The sequence below is a fragment of the Apteryx mantelli genome, chromosome 1 (assembly GCF_036417845.1).
Source record: "Apteryx mantelli isolate bAptMan1 chromosome 1, bAptMan1.hap1, whole genome shotgun sequence".
NCBI lineage: Eukaryota > Metazoa > Chordata > Aves > Apterygiformes > Apterygidae > Apteryx > Apteryx mantelli.
Genome location: NC_089978.1, coordinates 60961949 through 60979694, shown reverse-complemented (window position 1 = coordinate 60979694; position 17746 = coordinate 60961949). Strand labels below are relative to the sequence as shown.

Below are 17746 nucleotides of genomic sequence, written 5' to 3'. Positions count from 1 at the left end.
GCAACTTTATGTATACTGATTACCTGTCAATCATACTTATATGTAAGGTTCCATAGAGCTACAGTACAGCTAAAAAAAACAGATGAAAAAATCAACAGAAGGCCTGTTTTGAAAAGAAACACATAGGTTTTTGGGTTAAGAATGAAAAAAAAATTCAGCAGTCTTTTACAAGTTAGGATGTCAAATAGCCAGCCTCCTGAAAATAAGGGGACTTTCACTTTTGCCCAAATATGACTTTACACACTGCTTTCTGAGGCACTGACCCAGGCTAAACATAACAATTCTACAGCCAATACTGAGGATGGCTCTGTCCTGAGATGAGGAAGCCCTTGTACAATCTAAGCAGCTTTGCACATGCATTGGACACAGGATGCTGATATTAGTTGCCATTCGCCTGACCACTTTTGCCCTGTTCAGCAGCAATCAGAATCCCTGAAAGATACTCACATGGATTGGCTGGATTAGTTGCAGGAAGGGAGAGAGAGGCATGCAAGCGTATAATTTAAAACCAACAGCATTTATGAGAATGACCGATGACAGCAGCAATGAACAGCTTCACAAAGCAGGCATTTTTTTTCTGAGTAGGTGTTAGGTTTTCAACCCTTCCCTCCAATTAGGCAATTTACATGAGACTAAAATTGCATGTAGGAATAAACCTAACTCTTGATCCAGAGTTCAGCAGCTTTTCCTGAAACATCTGGAGCACGTGGGAGCATGGGTCTAACATGATCTCAAAAGGTAGGAAGGTACGCATCTGCCAAATTTGAAGATCATCTGACAAACTTTTGCTGTTACATAAATGCTATTAAGTTAGACTGTTTTGATTTCAGGGTGGTTACTATCCTCAGAATTTGAACAGTAAAAGGAATAAACAGACTTCTGGTATCCCACAGCTTTTAATTCCTGCCCTTAACCATCGTGTTGTTTTCAGATGTTAAACCATTTTTATAAAGTTGCAGGTATTGGACTACAGAGTGCATTGATCCGGCAATAGCAGATTCTTTTCAATATTATTAACAACACTAGCACCAGCTAAACCCATAGGCCAAATGAAACATGACAAAAACATGTTTTGTACCTGTTTAGTTTTGCACAGACTTTCACTTAGTTTATAGTGCCTTCACTTCACAATTGCTCAATTCATTTAGATAACAAACTGAAAAGTAAAACCTTCTGGGTCTCATCCATGCTTCAGAAAGCAGGATTCTAGCAGTTCTTAGTATATAACTTACAAATGGACTTAAAGGTGACATGGGCAAAGAGTCAATGGGATTAAACACTACAGGAAAGACAAGAGAAGAATGGTTCACACAAATAAGAAGACAGACTACAGAAAAGGAGCCTATACGGCCATTTGTGCCTAAACTGCTTCCAATTCCTGACTTAGCCCAATATTGCTATAACATTCCATGTTGCCAACTTGGGAGAGAGCAAATCAAATGAGAGGAAAAGGTGTGTGGGGGGGGGGGGTGTTTTGTTTTTGCTTTTTTAAACTCTCATGCTTATAAAAATTGTGCCTCTAGATAGTCTTCACTGAAATAGTCCTAGACAGTGTTTCAACCCTGAAGCCCCATGCTCCACAGCTACCAAGCCTTTGGCCAGAACACAGCAGGGAGGAGCAGGAAAAACACAGGCAGTGGAGGAACATTATGCAATGCTTTACAATTTTAAACACTGACCCACATCGATTTTTTTTTCTATAACTATTTAAGTATTCTTGGAAAAGTTAGACTCTAGATAAGTGAAATTAAAAGTAACCTGAAAGTATCCAATCACATATCAAGTGCTTTTTACATAAGAGGACAGATGCATTATGTACATAAGAGACTTTAATCTCACCCTAGTTTAGGTCCTTTGAAATTACAGGTGATTGGTTTGTATTTGGAATGTACTGTACCTCCATTTAAACCTTGCTGCTCATTAGACAGAGGCTTGATTGAACTGATCAATTGGTCAAAACATTTGGGGGGCGGGTGTTAGAAAGGACTTTTTTCAATACATGGCATCATACTGCAAACTTTTTGTATGCAAATAGTTTAAGAATTTGCCATCTCAAGAAAAAACACCCTCCAGCTGTCTGTAATTGGCTTTAATATCTGCAGGTTTAAGACTGACTTTATATAATGACCTCCAAAGTGCTGCTGATATCAAAGACAGGAACCAGTCAACAGAACACCAGAAGAACTAAGAAAATTAAGCAAGAGTACATTTTAAAAGGTGTCTAGGAAGTCACTGAGTGCCTTCCTACTTATACTAATCAAAAAAGTCAGCTTAAAAATACTTGCAGGAAATCTTTAAAAATCAACAGCAAGAAAGACCACAGAAACGGAGCTCTCATGCACCCTGTATGCCTTTTCTTAAGCACTAAAATTTGCCACTTCTCCTAAGGTTCTAATTTGACTGATCACTTCTCCCTTTTGTTTCTGCTTGAATAGCAGCGATTGCCCGATTTCTTAACAGGGACATACAGGGCTAACCCACAGAAATGCTGACTTCAGTTGTGTCATCCTAAGAGTCAGTCAAGCCTACGCTGGGGGGGGGGGGGGGGGGTGTGTTCAGTGCAGTTCTCACCAGCGCAAGAGCCCCAACTTAAACTCAAAGTCAAATAAAGTTACGCTGATATAAAAAGTCACCTGGAACAGTGCATGTCCCAGTTTCTATTTCACACAAGGCACAGCCACAGCTTTTGGCACAGGTGAGATGTATTTGTAGCAGGGGCTCTGAGCAGCTAGATCAGTAGGGGAGGCTTCAAATGCAGATAAATCCTTAGAATCATACAACTATGATTATCCTAAAGATCTTCATGGCTGCTGTCTCATAAAACAAAAAGGCAAAAATGAAAAATTCCTTATTGCATTAGACACTCCTTCTAGAAAGGATTTAAGAACATGTAATTTTAAGCACAGGGTTAAATATTTCCCCTAATATTAAGCCTTACTAGATAAAAGCCAAAGCTCATTAAACATATTACACTTAACCTTCAAAGTAAGTCCCAGGCAGTTTGCTGGTTGCTCTTTTCACCATTCTGTAAGATACTCAGAAGCTGAATAGTGACTTTATTTCAGGAAGCTTAGAACAGAAAAAAGGTTGGTGGTCTGGATGACATTCAAGCTAATTGCAGCCCACAGAGTGATGAAGAATGAAGATCATAACATCATTGGTGTCAGCAGCTCCCACATAAACAGGAATGTACCATGCCTAACTTCTGTAAAAAGAATACCTTGTCTAGTTGCAGGTAACACTTTGAAAAAACTCCTTCTTTAGCTAGCCACTGATTACCGCATCTTGTATGCATTCTGCAAATCACAGCTGCACTTGTTCTCTAAAGCCCAGTTTGTTGAGCTAAAATGTGATGATTTAAGAGACAGGGTGTTAATGCCTAGAATCTTCCAGCCCTATAGGCAACGGGGAACTTAAAAACTATTAAAACATTATTTGTTCTATAGGGATTACTTATCACACATTCAATTTAGTCAACCATGTCTGCTGAGAGGCACACAAATCCCACCATAGCTAATTTAAGAACTTACCAATTTCCCTTGCAATTCTGACAGCTTCATCTGCATCCTGTAAAAGCAGGAAATGAGACCCAACGTTAATCCCATCAGCCATTGCACTATGTCCTGAGGGCAGTCATATATTGCACTACTGTCTCCTCTGATTCATTTAATGTTTGATTTTACAACCTTCTGACCCTTTTCAGCCAGAGGAATGTAAAATTAATACCATAAGTGGAATGTAAATTCTACCTCATCATTATTATACCGAGAAACTCAAAGCAAAGAGGAATCAGCTGACAGGAAACACAGCCAGGATCGCAAAATGATTTTCTGCAGTCGTAGGAATTTAATGCTAGAATTTAGAAGTTTACAATCAATAATGGACCATAAATCAGATCGTTAAAGCTTGTCCACTGCCAGCTTGTTTCCGTCCTCTCAGGTATTTGTCATGTTTTCCTGGTTGTTGTCAGTAGGGGGAGTTGATTCTCTATTGTTGGGGAATGATTCAGATTTTGGAAATCTTACAGAACTACTTTAAAGATGAAATCTTTCTTTCTACTAAGAAAAAATACACAACCATTTCATTTACATTCTTTTTTTTAGCCTAAAGACAAAAAAAACCCACACACTTAAATGCATCATTTTAAACTCTTAAAGTTACCTGAAATGAAAAGATTCACACACAGTTTCCACAAAGAGTTTGTAGATACTACTGTATGACAATTAGAAAAATTCTTTTGTTGTTGCCATCTATTGCTTCAGCTGACTCATGTCACTACAACCATGGAAGAGAAAACATAATACAGAAAAAAGTTCCCAGGAAATTTGGAGATTAAAACATGAAGTACTTGAACTTTTCATGTTTTAATAACCAAATCTCTTTTCCTGCAGTAGTTAATTCTGCTCTTTCAAAGGAATACAATACTAAAAAGTAAAGAGGTTAAACAGTGGCATGGGTCAAGTTTGAAAATTCCATCCAAATTTGCTAATATTTATACTATTCCGTGACATACATTAAAAAATTTGTAGGGAAGGCAGTAATGTCTGGAAACCACCAGCTGCTAAGTGCGTCTGAAGCTAAGGGGGCTGACTTATGAACATTAAAATGAAACCTGATACTTTTAAAACTTTCAAGGCAATCCGTTTTAAAAGCACCCAGGTCAGAACTTTAAAAAAAATACATAAGAAATGTTCATACCTGGTTCATTTATGTCTGATAATAAAACAAAATCCTCTTTAAAAGTCTTCAGTACCTAGTAACAGCCCCACGAAGAATAAGGGGGCTGGCAGGGGAAGTTGTCAGAAAATTTAATTTCCTTTCATTAGCTAGTCTGCTCCACAAATCGGTGCTTGTTAAGTTCAAAGCAGTCCTGAAAGCAACATCAGTTTTAAGTCTTTTTACTCCAGTCACATCTGTTAACGAGATTTTTCCAAGTAACAATTGTTCTTAAGTCAGAGATATATCTAGCAAAAAAAAAAATCCCCCAAAAATCAGGGTTTACTGTTTTATTACACCTTGCTGCTTTCCGTGACCCTGTACCCTCCAAATTTTAGCTTAAAGGGATAAAAATGCATGAAAAGGGTCATTTAAGAATGTTAGTGGTTTCCACACATTGAGTTGGAAGGTTCTTTGTTCCTGCCTGTGACAGTTATGCGAGAATACTTCCCCTTAATAGCCTCTCTGTCAGGAAGTGTTAAACCTGCCAAATGCAGACAATTAGAGCCTCTTGAACAAAATGCAGGAAGAGTGATGACTGATGAAGAGCCACGATTATAGTCAAGAAAGAAACTTTTACATTTCTTTTCTCTTGCAAATTCAGTCATATATTTGCAAAATAGAATTAGGAAGGGGGAAGCAAAGAAGGCAATTTTTTTTCACTTAGTTACCTGCAAACAAGTGGCTAACTGATACATTGCAAGTCCACAGGAAGATAAGCTACAAATCATTATAGGATAACTTTTCACAGCCACAGTATTTATACATGCATACAACAGTTTTAAGTAAGAAACAGCATCATATCAGAAGCACTAATTGTCTCAGTTCTAGCTTGAAAGAAATGGTAACAGATTTAAGACATCTGCCTAGCACAGCTATCATTAATTTACACTATTTCAACATCTGTTACTTTTACAGTTCTAATGTATTAGAACTCAGGATCTTGGCTACGTATACTCAAATTCTCTAGCCTTCAAAGACTACTTCTGAAATAGAAAACAAAAACATGCTGATATGCTGTACTTTAAAAACAAAAAAATTTCAGAAAAAAATCATAAACAACTGACATTCAAATCTTTGGTAAGAATCTTTTGATCTCTTTCCCTGAAACAGTAAGTTTGATACCATGCATCTCAGTTAAACTGCTGGCATGTTTATGTGATGTGCGAGTGCTTATAAAAAACTTACAACAATTGTTGTAAATGTTTGGTACAGAGTACTTATGATAGATACTTGACATATTTGCTATAGGGGCCAAAAAAACTAAATGTCATGATGCTGCACAACACACAAGACCATACATATGTGGAAAACACACAAAGGAAACACTGGTATTAAGAGCATTTTAAAGTAATTTAATGGACTTCATCTCTCTTTTGCAAAGCCCTCATTGACATATTACTGTTTCCTGTAAAAACACATTAGCTACACTACCATTTTCTCAAAATAAACTGGAGATTGTAAAAAATTATATAATTCTACCACAATCTTATCATACAAATGAAAAATATTCAAGATATGCTACAAGTTTATAAACATGATAAAAGTTTAAAAAAAAGACATACTGTGTTTTTATGAATGGCTGATTTTATCTTTAAATTAAAAAGACATAAAACACTTTTTTCTCATTTACAATAATATTTTCTAACCTGCAAATTTCACGTACATGTCCCTGCTGGGTACCAGCAGGTGGGGGGGGGGGGGGGGAAGCAAGGCTACTCTGATGTAGAGGACTGCCGTGATGAAGTTTAGAGATTTCTAGAGCTATAACACACCATTAATTATGAAGAGCTACATAATAGCTTTCACAGCTGAGGATGTTGGGTCTGGAGAATCTCCAAATAAAATGTCATGACTAAGCTCCAACAATCTCTCCAGCAGTTCAGTGATCATTTTAATATCAGACCCCAACGCAAGAATGTCTGAAACAGACACCTAAAACTTAAATACAGTAAATTCATAGCCTTGCTGAAAACCTTCAACATATCTACAGACATCAATGAAACCAAGAAGTCACTCAGAGACGATCAGCCTTCTGGATCAATATGCAGCTATGTTATACCAACCATAAAAACAAACTGGCTCTACATGGTGAAACAAAACAAAACCTTTCTTCCCTTTCCATTCCTCTGCCAATTTTTCACCACCATATCTCCTCAAACTCGTTACTCATTCTCCACTTTCTTCTTGTCACTTATTCCTCTTTTAACTATTTAGAGACTCTACATCTTTTCAGCTCTCACTTTGCTGTAGCCACTGCTCATGTGGATTAACACTAATTTTTTTTTTTTAATAAGACTGTGATCACCACCTATCCTAATCAAGTTTTAGGAAACTAATTGCAGCTAGAAGCTTTGAACTGAACTCCTTTTGAACACTTTTGTTGACCCTTAGCCGAGAGCATCAGATTCAGGTTCCTTATACACATGCATTGGGCAACCCTTGCCTCAGTCAACTGCTCTATTCTAGTGAAACTGAACTGGGGAAGAGAAGAAAATTACTCTTCAAACTACCTTCTCTATTCTCATTCCATCTCTCTTCCATTCTCAGTTTCACACTTAACTACATTCTTGGTCTAATATGTAAATAGTTGGTTGTGTCTGTTATGCCAAGCATCCTCCTCTTCCTTCCAGGGTCTTTCTTAAAGTACAATCTTGAAGGGTTCCTTTCTATTGTAATTTCTACTGACTTGGAATTTCTCTGCATATAGCTTCTCCAAGACATTATTACAAGAGCTTAGAAACTCCGTTTGTTCATTACATCTAAATGCTAAGCAACATAATGAAGAGGAAAAAACTTGTCCTTTATTTGTGAAGGATCTGTGTATCTGCAGCACTATTTAAGTGCCAGATAAAGAGACAACTCTTGAATTAACAAAGTTTTTCAGTGCAGTCCTGAACTGAACAATGAAGCACTAGAAGTTATCCTTTATGTTCACTTTAACTATTCATTCACAAAGAATGGATGCACAATTGATCTTTCTTAACTTCTGTCATTGTCGTCACACAGGCATGAAAGCTGTTTCTTTCCAAGCTTTATTAGATTCCATTGGAAAGACGAAGCCATCTCTAACCAATTCAAGTATCAAGCAGACACTTAACTCCCTCTTAAGATTTGTAAAATTTCTGTTTCTCAAAAACAAGAGCCCGAAAGGATTTTGAAAGCTTCCTAACTCTGTGACTAAAACAGGTCTCCCACAGAATGGCAGAAACACTATACAGTCTCCAGTTTCTCGCAGACTGCTCTTTCGATTGTATTTGATACCACACCCTTTATATCTTGGTCCAAATTGGCAGAACAGTACAACAAGCTCTAATCAAAAATCAGCCATCCTATATGATCTCATTGCTCAGGTATCCATCCCAGCAAAAGCCGCAATACCACAGAAAGGAGAGCAGAGGACAAACACGAGCACATATTTAGATCCATAGCAAGGATGAGAATATCAAGTATCAGAAGTTCTGTTTCCTAGAACGGGTAACCAAAGCACTGGTTAACCATTTCATCTAGGAGATCCCTCCTGTTGGAAACTATAACACTGGCAGTGTCTAGGGACCCTCTTTTTCTGATTTGACAGGCCCACCACAGATTTTTAAATTAGTATTCTTTTGTATTAACTATCTTCAGGGTTTTTTTTATAAGACAATCAGAATTAGCGCATGGCTGTGGTATGTGAAATTTTCTATCACAAGTACCAAAGAGTTCTCTAGTGCATTCTGACCTTGCAGCCATTTCATGATTTTAATCATTCTCTCTCACCAGCCAAGGTTTCCAGACATCATCATAGGAACAGATAATTTTGTGGAAAGTTACTCACTTTGCATTCTATTAAATTTTTTTTTCCTGGCACAGTTTAAATTTAAGTTAACTGATGCAATGCTGAACGCTGTTGTCCTGGTATATGTTGCTCCTTAAAGTACAGTCTGCCTTCCATTAATAAACTCAGTTGTTCCCAATTATATTGAATGCCCTATTTCATCATGCAAATAAGATTTATGAAGATCAGAGGTCAATGTCAATGTCATAAATGAAACTTGAAAAGCTTTTCTCCAACTACATTAAAATATGCTATTGTTGAAATAGATTTTTCACCTTTCCAGTGACTCAAAGTTTTTCTCAAATTTTATTTGAAAAAATCTAACTTGAAGGTAAGTGTCAAGCACAAAAAGTTTCAGCCGAGAAGATCAAAGTCTCAGAATATCTAGGCATATACACTTAAGGTTTTAAAGGAAAAAGAAAGTTTATCATACCTACATCAGCATTGATTACATCAGGACACACTGGAAAGCTTAGAAGAGCCCAATGCATAATCACTATAGCGTAAGACAAACCAAAACCAAGACATACTTTATTTCATCATACAAAATACAAAGAAATAACCAAAATATTTTAGAAAGCTGTTGGAAATCATGCCTTCTAAAACCCCAGAGAGAATAGGAGCTGTAGATTTGGACAAAAAGACACCTCCCCACCCCAGACCATAAAATGGAAACTCCATACCATGTAGCAAACTTCATTGCTATTGAAAAATTTCGCTACGTGTTATGTTAACTTTGGCAATACTTTATGCCAAGGTCTTGGCCAACAAAAGTGAAGAACTGAGAAATGTAAAGCATACATGCAGGCATACGTGTAAATGCAACACCTGATATATTAAACACACTTACCTGCCTTAATGTTAAATTTAAGAACAAAATTTTAGAGACTCCATAACATTTACAAGCAGTCCTTAATACATTGTCTGTTATGAAGCACTCTTCCTATAACTTTCTCCTTCCAAAGCACTCTTGCTAGTAAAAATCTGTACCCTACAATTTTTAATTGCATATCTCATTAAAAAAGAAGTTGAATTTATGATTACATTTTTCATCGTACCTTCGAAAAGTGTACTTCAATTTAGACACTGATTCTACAGTGGGCAGAAGTAGTTAAACGGTTTCTCACCTTGACTACCCCATCAAAGCCAGGAATTGTGTTGACCTTTGCATTCTTGGCTAACAATTTGCTTTCAATCTTGTCTCCCATAGCTTGAATAGCATGTGTGTCAGGTCCAATGAAGGTGACACCTTCCGATGCCTGCAGAGACAATGAAGGTTTAAGTTTAGGAGACAAACTGAAAATCAACAACCCTAGGCAGGCATTGCCTCTAAGTTTAAAAGAGGGAAAACAAATTTATTAATGAAACAATGTTTAGAAAATACAGTAATCTGTTTATGCAACAACCTAATGAAATACAAGCAGCATTTCAGCCAGTTCATTATGTGTATGACCTTGTAAAACTATGTATGCACACAGATTCAAAGCCTCTATAATTAGCATTTGTATAAATCAAAGCCAGGCCAAAGAAAAATAGCTGAAAGTCGAAGTATTCCAGCTTGGAAGTTAGAAATATCCCTTGAGAAAGCAGAGGCCAGGTAACTCACAATTGAAATAGCCACAAGTGATTTACAAAGATATGCTAGCTAAACTGTAATGCAGTTGAAAATTTCATTATGTGTTCTTTAAACCAAACCCTGATGAAACATTAGAATGAAAGTAGTGTCTCTTACTCAACATATTTAAAGACCTTGATAATAAGCCAATAAAGGGAATAAAATTTGTCTGAATCCTGCAGACAACTCTCTGCCAATATCCACGTGGAAACAGGTTAGCATAAAATACTTTATATGTAGGTAGAATGCTGAATTGAGTTTTTTTCTCCTATTTCTCTATGCTAGCAATAGACTTGAATGAGCAAGTATATACATTTTTTTTAAACATCTCTCAAGGGTCAATTTTACACAGAGCTAAAGGCAATTCCATCAGAATTGTTCCAGTGAAAGATACTGGCATATCAGCAAGTGCATGCATATGTCAGATAATTTGTGTCTTTTCTGTCACAGGAAAAAAAGCCATAAAAATGATTTAAATATTTTTAAATAGAGATTATAGCATTGTAATTAAACCATCAAAAGAATAGGCATGCTAGCCTTGCATGTTTTTTCAATTTCATTCATTTCATTGATTTCTGTCCAATTTTAGATGCCTTTAGATGTCCGATCAATTAGATCAGCTTAATAACAAGTTATTCTCAGCTGATGGGCAGTTTACTTGATACCAACCCTAGCACAATGGCAAACATTCAATACCTTATATTAGAATTTGCATCTTAATGTTTCACTTCTGAGGTGTATGCTGCATACATTAAGATTGTCAGATAGTTTGGTCTTATAACAAGTTATGGTCACTAACAATAAAAAAAATAGTAACTTCCAGGAGCTTTGTGCGTTTATGTAACAGTAGTACCTGACCACAGAGCACCTTAAAACATAAGAAAAAAGATATTGTCCTCAAGTTGTGGAACGTCTATTCATGATCTCTTAAGAGCTGAGAGCTCCCAACACGCTTAGGAGCCACTGTTTTCACAGTCAGCAGCTTATGGCAGGGACAATATAATAGCAGAAGATCTACATAGACAACTTCCTATTGTCCTAGTTAATGGGGTGCTACAATGCTTCAGGCAACGGAGAAAAGACCAGATAATAACTATTACAGACACACTAGGAAGCTCAGTGCAGAGAGACCCAAACCAAATGCAGAGCATCAGTTCTGCTACATCAAAGGCTTGTTAGGTTCAATTCACCATGAACCATCTGGGTTTTCATCTCAGCCCACCTCTTCTCTACTACAGTAGGTTTATTAGCTCAGCAACTCAGTATATATCAAGTTGATGAATAGCTGTCTTATAAACACAAAGTTAGAAATACTGCATTAGGAGGAAGGAGGGGAGAGAAGGGCAGACACAAGGGTGTAGATCTATTAATATTGTAGCACCCAAGGATCTGAACACTAAAGGAATTAATTTTTAAAAGGAGGAGGGAAGCAAGAAGGAGTTGATATTTCAAAGCATACCAACACAAAGTTTGGAACTGACCATTTCAGAAATAACACCAGATTACAACTTGAAAACTGGTACTTCATTCCCTCGTAACAACCACGTTTTAAATAATGTGCCTGCATCTACTTGGAGGAAAGACAGTTCTCTCTTCTGCTATTAGACTGTATTCCAATCTCAAAAAGCCTTGTGGAGAAGGTTCCCCCTTGTATCAGTCACAGACTGAACATACCTTGTTTCCACAGTTTCTCCCACAATACTGGCAGTGGCATTTAGCAGGCTGCAAATTCAAGCTTTGCCCTCTACTGCTTCCTCTCCACACACTGCTCTCCATGTCTACCATCAAAAACATGGGATCTCCTGAGGTCATCAAGATAGTGGATCCAAACTTTTTCCTGTCTGAACAGACCATCCAAGGCTTCCAGCTTCACAGTCTACTTCCAGTACTCAACTGCCACCTCCTACACTTTCTGTCCATCTCTTGCTCCTCTGACTTTCTCCTGTCAGAAAACATTGAGACCTTTATTCAGGCTGGAGGTCACAGGAGAGGATGGGAATCATGTTCAGGGCACTAGCAAGCATCCAGCTTTTCAGTAAAAGGCATGTAGTGGACACCTTGCTCAACTTGCTTTTTCCTTTCATTGCCTTGTGGCACAGATATTCAAAGTGCCCAGTTCACTCCCTGTTCCCATCTAAGCAGGTAGTTGAGTGAGAAGGGAATAGCTCCATCCAGGACTGAGATTCATGAACCACCTGAGAAGGAACGCTACAGGACATTTCAGGAAATGAATCGTTTGCAACCAGTGCATTTGTTAAACGAATCTTGTAGAGCTGTAATACCCCACGTGGACACAACCAATATTTCTTATTAAAAAGTGACTCTGTTGCACATCATCTTGTATTTATATTACTCTAATGCAAATACCTCACCTGGTGCAGTCTAGAACTTTGCCTTCTCAAAATGTGTACTCTTTATGCCCAGAATTTACAAATTGCCACTTGTCTACACAGGCACCTCTTAGCTTTGACTGCTCTGAACCTTTGTACCTTACACAGAACTGTTCTTTTATGTTGAACAAGCAGCAGTTTAGTACCACCGGCTATTCCTCCACTTCCCTGGTTAGTTCACCTCATCCAATTCTCTCCCAGTAACACAATCTGAAGCAGAATTTAATTCAGTGGTGAGATCACAAGATACCTGAACACAAAACTCAGCATGCTGTTTTCTGCAAGCCATAAATCACCAATAAATTAAGACCAACCAAGAGAGATACACTCTTCTTCAGCTATGCGAAACCACCTCCTAAATAGAAAAGGGGTGCATTCTTTGACATGACTTGCTGCTAATTCTAGCTAAGCTCACAGAAAAGACTTTTTGTCAGCTTAAGGCACTAGTGGACAAACTCACACAAGTCTTGTGACAGCAATTTAAGACACCATCACTTCAAGCTGCTTGCTTCAGCTCTCTGCCAAAGCTCTCCAGCTCATCTCCAGAAAAGCACCTCAGCTTCTTCAATGTCAGTGTTGGTAGGGAAAAAAAAAACAAGTTTTCAAAACTCTGGTGCCTGATACAAAAAATGCCAAAAATAGAACACCAAGAAAGGATGTGGAAATAATATTTTCAGCTGCCATAAAGATTCATCAGAACTCATCCATTAGCACCCTTAGTTCATGGAACACATAGAAGTGGTGCAACTGTGCCAGAAAATTTCCAGTGCAGCTAGTCCATCTACACAGACAGCTTTGCCAATGTAGCAACAAGCACTAAAGGTCCTGCCATATATACAAAAACTTATACGTTACATAGCAAATTCTTCCAAATGTTCACACAGTGTACTCCCACCTTGAAGATAAACTAATGATTTGACTGCAAGGGAGCATGCCAGTTTCCCCATAAACATAGAATAACATGCACCTGCATTTTCTTTAGAAATGTAGCAGCAATACCTGTATTGCTGCTCTACTTTGCATAGCCAAAGGTAGACTAACAATAAGATAGAGTATTTTACAAAATAATGATTTCATAATACATTTATGTCCATCAAGTTATTCCTTCCTTTGACTAAAAAATAGATATTAAAGAGATTTCCCCTTCACCTCCCTCTATTTTTTGAAGGCAGTGACAGTTGGTTTAATTATAGCACCATAAAAATCATAAACAGTTTATTCTTTCTTTTGTTTTTTTACTATATTCACTGTCCTGCATCCACCTGAGGGTAGAATGAGGCTTTTGTATGGCTTAAAGAAAAAAGAATTATGTCAAAATACAATAAAGTAACAGTAAAGTTTGGAAAATCTATTTGGGGAGTCTGTGGTTGAGCTGTACGGTGATCTTCACAGTCTCACTGCTCTGGGAACAGAGTGGGCCAAATGGACCCATGACTGCATAAATCTCCATCCCCCTGATGTTCGGAAAGGACTTGTCAATCTGATAAGCTCCTGTGGGCATGAGGTAACTAAAGCAACTAATCCTAAAAGAAGGGATTCCTCTGCATCTCCTACTTGAATTTATCAATGCTGAGATTCGCAATTACTGTGTTTTACAGCAAGAAGTGGATTTTGCCTCAATGACAGCATAAGCAAGACTAAAGATAGGAAAGCAAGAAGGAGGAAAAACAGTACAAGCAGCTTTTGTACACATATGAAAACAGTTAAATATGTAAACACTATTTAATACAGTAATTACTGACCCTTTGCAACATACATTCTTCTGTGGGCTTATGATCATGTGGCAAAAATGAGCCAAATCACTGCTGGGCCTCTAAACACTACAGGAAATGAACTGTTCCAACCTGGCTTTAGACAAAATAAGCAATACTTAAATTTTCACCTTCTTGCCACAACAGTTAAAGGACAATTAAATATACTTTTTGGCGACCTCATTCAAGACAAGATGTTTGAATCTGCACATAACACCAGCTTAACACAGGCAGCTCCAGCGAACAAGGAGGTATCCCCACTCACTACAAGAAAAAACATCTAGCTATCAAGAATCTTGGGTCCTCTCTCCTTCAGGCAAGGCGATTCTTCCACTCAAGCCACACTGATGTGCTTAAGAACCACTTCACGTGCCCATCTGCTTCCACATGCAAGAGCCCCTATAATTATCTCATCACACAGAAGCAATGGCAATAACATGGGCTTTGTGCTTGCTCCTTCCTGGTGCCTGAAACAGTCATGGGAAAGTGTTTCCCATCTCTGAGGAAGAAATGGCTGACAGGCTGGAAGGATCTCAGGAGTGATTGCAGCTGTTCTACCTTACTGAAAACAAACTTTTCTATGTAAACACAGAGCTAGTTTTAAACATGTTCATGAAATTTACAGGAGAACCCAAACAACCTGTTGCACACAGCCACCTGATAGGTTCACAAACTCAGATTTACACATGAAGCTTTTGGGTTACTCAAATTCAGGATGCTGCTTAGGAGAATCCAGGCAGTCATGGTAGCTCACTCAGGAGAAAGGGTCTTAACCACCCCAGTGTTTCCAGCTAGATAAGCTCAAAGGCTGCAGTCTATCAGGAGTGACTGGGGAAGCAACTCAACTCAGCCTCGTTGCTTCTCCCCCATTCTCTTTCCTTCCTCTTCTGCATACCCCTTCCCACAGTGTTCTCCCCCTTCTCCAGGGCAGGCTCCAGCACTCCTCAGCTGACCTAGTTGACTGACATGACAGAAGGTGGCCTAGGTTTTTGTAAGAAGTGTTTTCCATAGCTTTACTGAGTTAAAACTGGCTAACAAAGCCTTTACAGGCACTGGAAGCAGCACGGCATAAGCAGTGGGAGCAGGCAGCTGACAACAGGGAGGCAGAAGCAAGAACCTTGGGGGATTTTTTGTTTTGTTTTGGAGGTACTTCCTCTCAGGTGCGCGGGGGGGGAGGGGTGAAACTGGGTGCTGCCAAGTCAGCCTGCTCCTGTGTTTGAGTCTGCATTTCTGTTTTAAGGCTTGTTTCAAAATAAAATGTTACTTCTCTGAGGAGCACCATGTTTGAGCCATCAAATCCACTGCTTGAACCAACTCTCACATATGCTGTCAAGCAGTGGAACAGCTGAGGAGAAGAGGCAGAAGTAAAATTCTGTTACAATTAACAGAAAAGCATCAGCAGCAGCAAGCGTGGGTAACAACTTAACCACATTTACTCAAGAAGCTGGTGAATAAGATTTTGAAGGAAGGCCCACAGATAAGAACCTCAGTGGATTCTGGTATCATACGTCTAATTTGCAAAGAGGTTGCCCCAAACTCCGAGTTTACTTCATAGGAAAATCTGGAAAACGTTTCAATGAAACCATAATATTTAAAGCTTTAAAAGCTAGGTCCACCAATGCTTTCACAGTCATCAAATCTTTCAAGAAGACTTTTGAAAAAGCAAAGGATCAATGGGTTCTACAACTGTTAAATGTTCACAGACACTGAGAACTATCTAGCAGTAGAGGTTAACATTCAGATAAACGGACCATCTTTGTATTAGAATGCGTGCGGCTGATGAATTCTCTTTCACTGTTGTACTGGGGAAAAATTTCCTCAACTTTTCCAACCTGAGTACACTAGCAGAAGAGCCAGTGAAGGAGGCGGATCCCCTGGGGAAGAGAGGGGGCCAAAGTCCAGTAATTATCTAAACAATTTGAGTTCCAGAAAAAGTGGCAGCTGCCACAGGTTAAGGGCTCCCACCTACAGCAGGAATTGAAAGCTCACCAGAAGGAAACAGGCCTGTATAAGCAACTGTCTGCAGCCACATAGAAAGCAGAGGAGATAAACAGCACAGCTCAAGAATGACCAGAAAAGCTAGCTTAGCTCTAACACATCTGAAGTCACACAGGCTAAATACAGTGCTGCAAGAGAGGTTTAAACAACTCAGAAAACCATGAAGAGAGGAATTCCAATTGAAGTGGCCAGATGAAACATCCGAAGACAGATAAGATTCAGAAGTCCTACCAGGAAAAAAAAGACACACTGACAGCTGTTGAAAAATATAGGGACATCAACAGATAACCTAGAAATACAGGAATTGTTTATTCAACACTGGGAAGGAAATATACTATAAGAAGCATTTACTCAGTACCTAAGTGATACTGAACCGATAAAATACTCTACAACAAAATGTGGTAGAGAATACCCTGAAGCTTTCTGCTAGATGCGCAGAAACCATCTAACAGCTCAAACAACTGGACCCTATTACTGAAGTTACTGTTACTGAAGGCTCACAATAAGGAACATAGAGGTGTGGTCAAAGATATGCACAGATGTCAACCTGTAAATTTAGAGGTGACAAATGGAGAATTTCACACTATGCAGTCTGGTGATAAGCTAGAAAAGACTTAAAACAGCAACATGCCTAGGTCTTGTCATGTACCACCAAATCATTAACGCTCCAGCTGTTCAGCAAAGAAGAGTTTCTCCAGTCTTTTTGGAATGGAATAAAGCAGGACTTTTTGCAACCCCAGTGGTCTTGAGAACACACACAAAAACATTTAGAGGAACAGTAGCATCCTTCATTAGAACAGGTATTAGAAAAACAGAAGAGGAGACATGAGAACCCTGCTGAAGAAAAGAACACAGGTCCTTCTGGATAGGCTAATAACAGAACAGTATAGGACCTGTGAAATGAATACTGTATATTATATAAGCAAGTGGATACATTGATAAAGTAAGGGACATTGCATCATCCTACTTTTCTCTCTGACTACATCTGTCTTTGGCTACAGTCACTGTAGTTCCTTCCTGAGGTCTGGCTTTTGTTTCGCATGAGCATTTGGGAAGAAGGGCAAGTGTTACAACCAACTAGGTTGGGTACGAAACAGGCAGGTAGACTATCATAGCAACTAGCCCAGAAGGAAATGGTTATTTGGTCTAGTATTGCTGATTGGGAAGGTGAGAGAGCTCCAAACAACTTCCCAGAGGAAGGAGGGAGAGAAGGAGATGGTGGTGAAGCAAAGGGCTGTCCAGCCTGCCAGACCTCACTGCTTGTTATAAGTCCTGCTTTGAAATAAAACTTACTACTACTTGGCTAAGAAACACTGCATTTTATAAGCCAGACCCACCACCCAACCTGTGTCACCACCTGTGACACTATACAATGCTATCTTAAATCTCAGCACCTTTCAATTCTCTCAGACTGAGTGTGTCACATAGCTGTATATACATTGTCCGAGTGTACATATTG

General features: G+C 38.6%; 1 protein-coding gene across 2 annotated transcripts in view; it reads right to left on the bottom strand.

The window, feature by feature from the left end:
- The window catches only part of PCCA (propionyl-CoA carboxylase subunit alpha), a 301944-nt gene that overhangs the window by 206160 nt on the left and 78038 nt on the right, over positions 1 to 17746 (bottom strand). For both annotated transcript variants that reach the window (XM_067293647.1, XM_067293657.1), the window contains exons 7-8: positions 9661 to 9792; positions 3531 to 3567 (exon numbers count right to left, since the gene is read on the bottom strand). In XM_067293647.1, coding sequence (XP_067149748.1) covers positions 3531 to 3567; positions 9661 to 9792 — 169 coding nt within the window. The remainder of the gene's footprint in view (positions 1 to 3530; positions 3568 to 9660; positions 9793 to 17746) is intronic.